Source organism: Perissodus microlepis, chromosome 20, assembly GCF_051167445.1.
Source record: "Perissodus microlepis isolate ML-2025 ecotype Zambia chromosome 20, ASM5116744v1, whole genome shotgun sequence".
NCBI classification, from domain to species: Eukaryota; Metazoa; Chordata; class Actinopteri; order Cichliformes; family Cichlidae; genus Perissodus; species Perissodus microlepis.
In genome coordinates, this window is record NC_140480.1 from 34,794,506 (window position 1) to 34,804,651 (window position 10,146).

General features: G+C 40.2%; 1 protein-coding gene across 2 annotated transcripts; it reads left to right on the forward strand.

The window, feature by feature from the left end:
* Positions 1-229: 229 nt before the first annotated feature.
* LOC146365050 (uncharacterized) lies at positions 230-8,959 on the forward strand. Of its 2 annotated transcripts, none has more exons than XM_084917719.1 (7): positions 230-331; positions 1,684-2,010; positions 2,669-2,989; positions 3,216-3,308; positions 3,612-3,710; positions 4,626-4,663; positions 7,704-8,959. In XM_084917719.1, the coding sequence occupies exons 1-7, from the start codon at positions 292-294 to the stop codon at positions 7,875-7,877; spliced, it is 1,092 nt and encodes a 363-aa protein (XP_084773845.1). In that variant the 5' UTR covers positions 230-291; the 3' UTR covers positions 7,878-8,959. The 2 variants fall into 2 exon arrangements, with proteins under 2 accessions (XP_084773845.1, XP_084773846.1); XM_084917720.1 differs by having other exon boundaries at positions 3,219-3,308.
* Positions 8,960-10,146: the final 1,187 nt, after the last annotated feature.

The following is a 10,146-nucleotide window of genomic DNA, read 5'->3' on the forward strand; positions in this document are numbered from 1 at the left end:
GATTTCATGATGAATGATGATCATTGTTGGAGGTTTTGGTCACTGTGCTGAATTTAACAGAGTCAAGTGTCATCATTGTATTTCCTGCAGCACTTTGCACATAATACTATAAATATAAGGAGGAAGGCTGAGGCCCTGCAGCAGACTCACAGACGGATGCAGAGGGGAGGAGTGTAGAGGTGCTGTGGTGTTTGGAGGAGGGACTCCTTCAGTTAGAGAAGTGAGGCGTCACAAGTTCCTGGTTTCCAGTGAAGAAGAAGAGAGGCAGCAGTAAACCATCAGAGCCTCATCATGAAAGTCCATCACACTCTGATCTGCTTCTTCTTCCTTTGTGAGTACATTCACTTTTTCTTTCTGTCACTCTCGTTCTTCAACATGTTTCTTTCTGTTGTTAAACATGATGATCAGAGTCAGCTATGAGTCACTTTCATGGACGCTTCTTCCATTCAAACTGCTTTTATTCATGATTTCATGGATGTGTTTGTGGCCAGTGTGGACAGAAGAAACCATCACGGTGAGACATTCATGGACATGTTGCTGCTCACTTTGGCTTTAGGATTCGTCCTTTCAAAGATGGTTTCTTACAAGTGTTTGTTACTTCCTCAAAATAACCTGTAATATCAAAGTAAAAACTCCACCTGATGCTTTCAGTTATTATTTGAAAATACAAACTTGTTGATCAAGTCAATGAAATTTTATTTGAAAGACAAAAACACATTTTGTTGCTTTTACTGTTACATGTTCATGTTTCTTCACTGTGACTATTCACAGTTCACTCCCACAGTGCATATAGATTTGACAAAATGACATCACTTCCTGCAGACAAATATAAACGTGTGAGTGACGTGAGTGAAATCTGTCAGCATCTTCAAACCCAGAGTTCTGTGAAAAGTTATTTCCTAATTCTTCCTGTTTGTCCTGTTGGAGCTGAACAGAAATACGACTGCACAGAGTTTAAATGCTGGAATGAACTGAAATCATTTACATAAAGTAACTGACTCACATCAGCTGCTGAGTTTGGCTTTAGAGCTTTAAAATAGAGTCATAAATTACTCAATAACATGTCGTTCATTGCAAGTATTTGTTACTTCCTCAAAAAAAAAATAAAAAACGAAGTGTCTTGCCCAAGGACACAACGACCGAGACTGTCCAAGCCGGGGCTCGAACCGGCAACCTTCAGATTACAAGGGGAACTCCAACTCTTGAGCCACGATCGCCCCAACCAGAACAAAGTTACAACAAATACAAACTTCATCACTGGTTCTGTTGTTTCTTCATGAACTTTGACACCAGCAGTACATTTAAAGTAAATGATGACATCACTTCCTGTGGATGAAACACATGAAAAACTTGCATGTTGAGCTGTTGCTTCAATCTCTCAACATATAATTACTACAAGTACCACACAGAGGAGTTATGAGTCATTTACATGTCATATTTTGTTTATCTTCATCTTTTATTGTCATTTTATTCATGCATAGGAAACATGTTCAGATATATTTTGAGTCATGTCGACTGGAAGAAGATTTTCCACCACTTTAGACAATAAAATGTATTTGACATGAATCATTGTTGTTATTCAGACTTTAGTCTCAGTGTGTCTGTGTGTGGATGCTGTGATCAGACTGCAGCTTCTTACAGGAAGTACAAACAGTAACTATTGATGGTTCATGTTTCCAACAGCTCTGCAGGATGGAAACCCTGAAGTCACCGATGCTCAGATTCTTCACTATGGAGTCATTGGAGGAGATTTTAAAGCTGGATTCTCCTTTAATTCTCCAGGAACATGGAAGATGTTCTGCAGAGAAGAATGTGAAGGAGAAAACATTCTCATTAATACAACTGATGTCAGAGCTCAAACAGGCAGATACAGCATTGAATATGAAAACAATGTTTTATCTGTGAGCATCTCAAAGCTGACTGAGTCTGACTCTGGACGGTACAGCTGTGGTTTGGCTGGATCTTCATCATCAGCTTCATTCACACCGTTTGTGATCTTTGTTGTTGAAGGTGAGTTTCTGTTTCAGCTGTGGAAATGTTTAGTTTCTGTTCCTGAAGCAAAGTTTGAGTTTTCACTGACAGCTGCTGACGGTTTAAAGAAGCTGAAGTTTGTTCTTCTGTAAACTGTTGGTTACATTTGGACTCCTCTAAGTAACCGATGAACTGCAGCTGGGACACGAGTGTGTGTGAATATTAGTGAGTGTGTCAGCTGATAATGATGTGAATGAAATGTTGATGTCAGAAACAGACGCTGATGAATGAAAGAAGATTTTCTGATGTAACTTTGATTTTCTTTGATGAGTTTTTGCTTCTGTGTCGTCAGTTTGATCTTTCCAAGAGTTCCCCTCACAGCAAAATGGATTCTTCCTCAATGAATACGTGAAAATCACATTCAGAACACAAAAGTCCATCCAGACTTTAAATGTACTTAAAACCATGAAGTGTTCACATTTTAGAGTCTATACTTGTCATAAAAGCTGATTTTTCATGAATCCAATCAGTCTGATGATGAAGCCGTTTAAATCTCAGTTAGTTCAACAGTTCCTCTGTCAGACTGGTTGAACTGGGCAGCTCCCAGTGTAACTGTGGATCAAACTGGAGTTACTCTGATCAGACTGCATCATCTTCAGCACTGATAGTAACTATTGATTGTTTGTCTCTTTAACAGCACTGCTGGATGGAAACGATGATCCTGCTCAGCTGAAACACTTCGATAAAGAAACTGGAAGCTCTCTCACAGTCGGATGCTCCTTTAAACAACCTGGATACAGAAGGTTGTTCTGCAGAGGAGAATGTGGAAGAGAAAACTTTCTTGTTGACACAAATGATAACAGAGCTCAGAGAGGCAGATACAACATTGGATATGATTCAGGAGTTCTGTATGTGAGCATCACACAGCTGACCAAGTCTGACTCAGGACGGTACAGATGTTTACTGAGTGGATCTTCCAGCAGTTCATCCAGAGACTTTGAGGTCACTGTCACAGACGGTGAGTTTTTACTGACATTAATCAAATGTTGTCAGAGTGGAGCTGTTCAGCTGTTCCTTATTTCCTGTCATATATCTGCTGTTAAATTTGCCAAACTGTTTTTTCTCAATCAGTGGATCCATTTAAGGCTCGTTTGATTTCTCAGCTGATTTTTGAATCTTTGTGTTTTCCTTGTTCACAGCTCCAAACATTTATAAGTCAAACTTTCCTCTCTGCTCTTGTTCAGCAGCTGGACCATCAGCCACAACTACAGGAAGTTCCACACCTTCATTAACTTTGACTGGAAGCACTGAGCAGCCTGAAAGAGCAGCATCTACAGGTACATCCATCTATGAGTCTGAGAGTAGAAACACTGACAGATTTTTTATAACCTGAGTGAAAACTGGTTTAATTATTATCATAATTACTCCTTAATGTGTCCTGTTATATGCTTTTCATTTAGTTTGACAAATGACATTAGCAAACAATCTGAAGTGAATATGTTCTTTAGATGCTGTAAAATGCTAAAATAACACAAACTCTATTTCATATTATTTCAGTCTGTAGGTGATGAGTTCTTACTGTACAGCTCTGTATACTGTACGCATGTCTTCAGCTTGTTGTTCTTCTCAATCTGCTGCAGATGTGCTGCTGGTTGTGGGTCTGACTCTGGCTCTCATCATCATCCTGTTATCAGTGTCTGTGCTGATATTCTGCAAGAAAAGATCCTCTAAACCAAAGGGTGAGACAGCAGGAAGCACACAGACAGATGCACTCATCGCTCAGTTTGTATTTAATTCTTTGTGAATTAAAGCTTTGAAAAGACAAACACAACAACACAACCTCGACCCAGGAAAAATTACTGAACAAAAACCACCTTAAGATCTGAATTCAGGTTAAGAGAGTGAACTGCTGCTCAGTTTAAACTTTGAGTTACACCTGGAAGTGATGTAATAGTTACTGTTACAGCAGCAGGTGCCAACATTAAACTGACTGTGATTTACAGACAGCAAAGCAAATTAAAAACAAACCAAAAACAATCATTTTATTACACAAATGAAAATGTAAAGTTTCACATTAATCATTGAAAAATAGCCCAAAGCAGAGGAGTCACATGTGGCTAATGTTACAGTTAATTTATACTTCAAATACTATTCTGCCTTGATTAAATCTGTTGTGTGGCTCCTGCTAATGTTTTGGTCGAAAACTACTTAAAAATGACTCTTTAAAAACTGAAGGTTTCTGACCGGCTTCAGCGTGTTGGAGGAGATGTGGTGGAAACCATCACAAGCACTGGGAGAAGCATCATCACACAGAAAGGCCACAGATGAACTGGAGGGTCAAACACAGAACAGCTGATGTGATGAAAGTCTTCACTTTATTCACATGTTGTGTTTGAGTTAAAATCCACCGTGGCAGTATACTTCGGCACAAATACGAAAATTCTTTTATTTCCCCAACAAATGATGAGTTATGTGACTCAACTGTAAATGAAACTGAAGTCAAATTAATTTGAATTTATATCCAAAGCCTGGCAGAAATGTTGTCTGAATCACTCACTGAAAAAAGTCTTCAGTGACTTTGGTGAAGGTCGTCACAGAGGGAGATCTGTCAGCACTAAATCATGTCAAAAATATTCTCTCTGATGTGTTTTCAGATCCTCCTGTGGAAACCGAGCAGGCTGCTGTCACAGAGGTGAGTTTGATCAACTTTACTCACAGCGTCAGAGTTTTGGTGAAATTAGTAAGTAGAATTTTATTAGTTCAGCAGGTTTAAAGATAAATATCACACAGTGCTGATAGCAGCATGCTAGAACATAAAAACATGACCCCAGAGACCTGCTGCAGACTGAGGATGGAAACGTTCACTGAGTACAGTCATACTGTGACACAATGGGACTTAACTTTGTAATATTTCTTAAGTGATCAAAAAGGGTTTAACAACAGTCACCTTAATGGTTTCTGACAGATTTAGTAAATGTGTCAAAGGGACTTTCCATTACCTTACACACAAATCTGTCAGGAGCACAAACTGGGACTATTTTTTCTTCAGGTTGGAGAAAGTTATCAGTGATCCACCTTCTGTACACAGGGTCTGCAGCTCAGAAACATTTTGGGGTTTGAGAGACATGCAGCTGAACATCATGTGTATTAAAGTGCTCAGAATGTGCTGAAACAGTAAAGACCCCAAACAGAACCCTGTGGAAGACAGCAGGCAGAGGAGAATACTGAAATTAGAAGCAGCATCATTCAAACATACACGATGTGAGTAGACCCACGAACACCCAACCAGCCTATCGAGCAAAATGTGACGATCAGCAGTCCCATAGATGGAGGCCACAGTTGAAATAAACTGTAAAAGCAATAAAGGAATTTGAGGTGCAAGAGCCTTCTCTGAACAGCATGAGGAGCTGTGTTAAAACTGCAGTGAGGCCTCCTCCTCTTCCTCAGACGCCTGAGCCTTACTGATGACCAAAACAGAAATCATCACTTCTGTTTTTAAAATGAATCATATCAGGTAGATTTCTTTTTCCTGCAATCCTGCCACAGGTCAACAGCAGTAACACTGCAAACAAGGGCCTTCTCTGTACATGTAGCACTTATCCACATGATGTGATGAATTCAGACAATTTGAGATAAAATATTAATTGCATGTTTGCACTGAATGACTGTGGAGATGAACCGGATCACATAAATTCAATACAGATGCTATACAAGTACACAGGAAGATTACATCGCTGTTATCATAATTATTATTATACCAAACAAGGTGGTGTGTTGTTTGGTCAAACTTGTGAATTGTTCAGCTGCCGTAATCATAACTAAGGCTGTTAATACATCACTGAAACTGCAGAGCAGAGAAACTGCAGCAGTGAAGCCAAACTGCACTCTTCATTCTTCATCTTCTCTCCGCTGCTCTGTCCTGGTTATAAAAGGCTGTCAGCGTTACAGCCCTGAATAGTGCTGGGCCATATCATACCGTTCCCGATAATACCAGTGTAATTTTAGGCAATGATAAGAAAATGAAATATTGCGATAGAATATGGGTAAAACACACATGCGCAGTGCCTGTTTTCATATGAACATGGTAGAAAAATCATGGCGGCGACGGAGAATAAGAAGGGTGAAAGCGGATCGTTGAATGAAACAGATGAACCAGAACTGGTTTGTAAAAATGCTGCAGCTTCAGTGGTGGAACTGGTTTGGCTTTTGTCCGTCAGATACACAACAAAGCACAATTTTTGGTAGAGCACACAAGCGGCCCGTCGTTATTACCGTGTTTTTCAGAAAATAAGGCGCACTTAAAATCCTTTGATTTTCTGAAAATCGACAGTGCGCCTTATGTATGAACTCTGGTTGTGTTTACTGACCTCGAACCGATTTTATGTACACGGCGCTCGAAAATCTGTCAGAAATGTTTCAGTACGACTTTGCTAAGCTACGAAGCCGCACCGCTTGATGGATTGTCGGAGCATTACGGCTATCGTAGGCAGGAGCCTCGCAGAGTGATACGTACTGTGCTTCAACATAATATTACCGTACTGTGTGTGTATGACCTCTTTTTAAGTTTTGTGGATGTTATACATGGTTATGCTGAGGATATGTCGGCCAGTTTCCACTGGAAACGCCTTTTGGTTAAACTGTCAGCAAGAAATTTGCATAAAAAACAGCTGCTTGTTTAAGTGAAAATACATTGATGTTTTTTTTTGCACTAATAAAGTTGTGGAGTTGTAAAGTATTTTGTCTCACGTCAGTTATATCGTCAGTTATATCGTTATTGCACACAGAGTGGAGAGAGTCACAGGCTGCATCCGTGTTGGCTGAGGGGGCTATATCATGGCCAAAGCACTTCTGGATGGATGCAAACTGCATTTCGTTGCCTGTACTTGTGACATGTGCAATGACAACAGTTGAATTCTATTCTATTCAAATATATATCATGATAAATATTTTGGGCCATATTGCCCTGCCCTAGCCCTATTTGTTTTTGATGTGATTATTATGCATTTAACATGAAATCAATATATTTTGTACAGTGACTTAAGCAATGATTCAACAAATATCATTAATACACTATTCCATGTCATAAGAGATAAATAGTCACCAAAGTCAGTATGAGTGCAGCTACAGGCCAGGATTTAATGCAGCAGAGATCTTTCCACCCAGTGACATCTGTCTGCAGTCACATCACTTCTTCTGTACATGTGTTTTCCTTTTAATTTAGTATTTTTGAGTATTTTAATAATAACTTTCCTTTCACAGTGTGTTTATGATTATTTTATAGTCATTAGCTTTTGATTGATTTCATTCAAACTGCTCTGTTTGGTATTTTCAAATGTCCATTTCATTGATCCTTAGTGAACATACATGAACCTCTGTCATCTTTACAACATGAATACACACACATTTATCTTTGTATAGAACAACAAAACATAAACAGGAAAATTACACACAAGTGAGGGGTTCATTTTTCATTCTTAATTAAATAACATCAGTCACACAGTGCTCACATTATTTATCACCTGTGATACCCGGTGACAAATAGACGCCTGAACACACCGGCCCTTTAATGAACTGTCCTATTACAAGAGCCGGGGCTCAGGCCCCACTCACTCAGGGCTGACGACGCACCTGCTCGTCTCGTCCTTTGAGTCGGTTTGTGTTAACAATCCTAAACATTATTGAAAATGTGGCAGCTGATCAACAGTTTTATCTCTGCTTGTTCTCTTTTTCAGGAGGAAGACGACTCGAGCAAACTCACCTACTCTGAGGTGAATTTTTCCAAGAGGACTTTTGGCTCTCCCAACGGAGCCTCGAGTGGTAACACTGGTGAAGTTATCTACTCGGCGCCTCGGGTCCATGTGAGCTCTGATGTCAGAGATGATTTGCTGTACTCGAGTGTAGCTTAGCTTCAATGCTGCTGCTGCCACGTGTCTCTGTGAAGGGACCAAAGGAAGCTTTCAGTGTAAATAATCTGATTCACACCAAAATCTGTTTGAATGGGATTTTATTTTAATGTAACAACAGGACCGTGACAGCGTGTGATTGGTCAGATGCTGTGATGTCATAGCTTTGTAAATTATGGTCACTGAGGGATTTTGGTGTTTTGAAGTTGAGCACAGGTCCAATCAGTGATCCTGTGGCAGTAAAGTGACTCAGTGCAGATGCAGGGAAATCTGTCAGACAGCTGATCTGCACAGTTCTTAAGTTTACTGAAAATATTTTCAGGATCAGAGCTTTTCCTCTCCTTCAGTCACTCGAGGAGTTAAAAAACTTTCTTCCTGTCATGTAGCATGTACACACCCAGTTCTTTGCTAAATCTAAAGTATTGAAATAATTCTTTAAAAAAAAGAAAAACTTCTTGTCTTTCACAACTTCAGAGTCACACGAGTGAAGAAAATGGGGAAGTGTTCAGACTGCATGCTCAGCTTGGTGTCAGTTTAGCAAGATTAACTTCCTTGATTAGCTTCTGCAAAGTGTCAGGCCACTGTTTAAAACTGATGCTTTAATGTTTAACAGGACAATGTTTTACTGAAATAAACTTTCATAATGTAGAAAATCTTTAGCTTATTAAATCAAACAGTGGTGGAAGTGAGTGCAGAGCAAAGCTGCATTAGTCCAACAAGCAGATCGGTGCTTGTTGGCTGTACCTGGATCAGCTCTGGATCTCTCCAAGTTATTGAACTCACTTCCACTGGACCTACGATCTGTGACACTGTTAACACCTTTGGGGGTAAATGAGGACCTGCCTGTGCATGCTATCTGTTTACCTTGTTTGAATTCTTGTGTCTTACTCTGTGCTGTAAAGCACTTTGTGACTTTTGTTCTTGTAAAGCGCTGTATTAATAAACCTTAATTACATTAATGAGAGCAACCACATCGACTCTACAGACACTGAATGTAATATTTACCACCTCACTTGTTAGCAGAGATATTTTCTCTTTGTTCAGTGTGAGAATAAAAGCTTTTTTCTATTTGATATCAGCACAGAAAATGAGTTTGTTTGTATTCAGTCACTGCTGTTGAGCAACAAGTGTCTTTCACATGTTTGTCTTCCTGTTCAGCTGTTTCTATGGCGACTAAATTTGCATGTTGTTATCAGAAGATGAAGGAAAATATATCAGACAGCTGTCAGTATTATCTGTATGATGTGGACCAGGCCTCTTCCTCTCCATCAGTCCTCTGAGCAGTCATGTCTTTCACAACCTCAGAGTCAGTCGCGAAAAGAAAAAGAGGATTTTCAGACTGTTACCCATCAAATATAAACCTGCTGAGTGCTGCTAATTGATAGAATAGAAATGTATCAATCAGCAGCACTCAGCAGGTTTTTTTCTGCACTTTAGCAAGTTTAAGATCTTCATTTCAGCTCACTGTGTAAAACTGATACCAAATAATGTTTAACAGTGGAAGCAACTCCACTCTGAACACACGCTCACTGCAGACACTGCACCCGTCCACATCAGTCTCCTGCTCCACTCTTCTCTGACTGGGCGCCTGTAGCTCAGGCGGTAGAGCAGGTCATCTACTGATCGGAAGGTTGGTGCTTCGATTCCTGGCTTCAGGACAAGTTGTGTAAAGTGCTTTGAGTGCTCAGATGAGTAGAAAAGTGCTATATTAGAACCAGTCCATTTCCCATGACTTTTATGAACAGGACCCCAAAATACCTCAACTCCACCATTCAGAGCAGCAACTTGTTCTTCATCCAGAGTGAGCACACCAGCCTTTTCTGGCTGAGCAGCAGGGACCTGGACTCAGAGGTGCTTAGTGTCATCCCAGCTGCTTCACACTTGGCTACAAACTGCCCTGAAGTGTGAACTAGATGTCACTGCATGATGAGACCAAGAGACCACATCTTCTGCAAAAAGCAGAGTGATCCTGATGCCAAGAAGGTGGAAACTATCTGCCTAGAAATTCTCTTCATTAAAGCTGTGAAAGAGCTGGTGACAAACAGCAGCCCTGGCAGAGCCTGGAAATGCAAACCAAGCTCTCACTATAGTTGTACAGGGACTGAATGGTCCTTCACATGAGCTCCAGGAGATAACAAGATGGTTCAAGGTTACAAGTCCAGAATAAAAAACACACTTTTCCTCCATAATCTGAGCTTTAGCTTAGAGACGGACTCTTTTTGCCAGCATCCAGGTAAAGATCCACCCAGGGAGGCTGAGGAGTGTTGGAGGA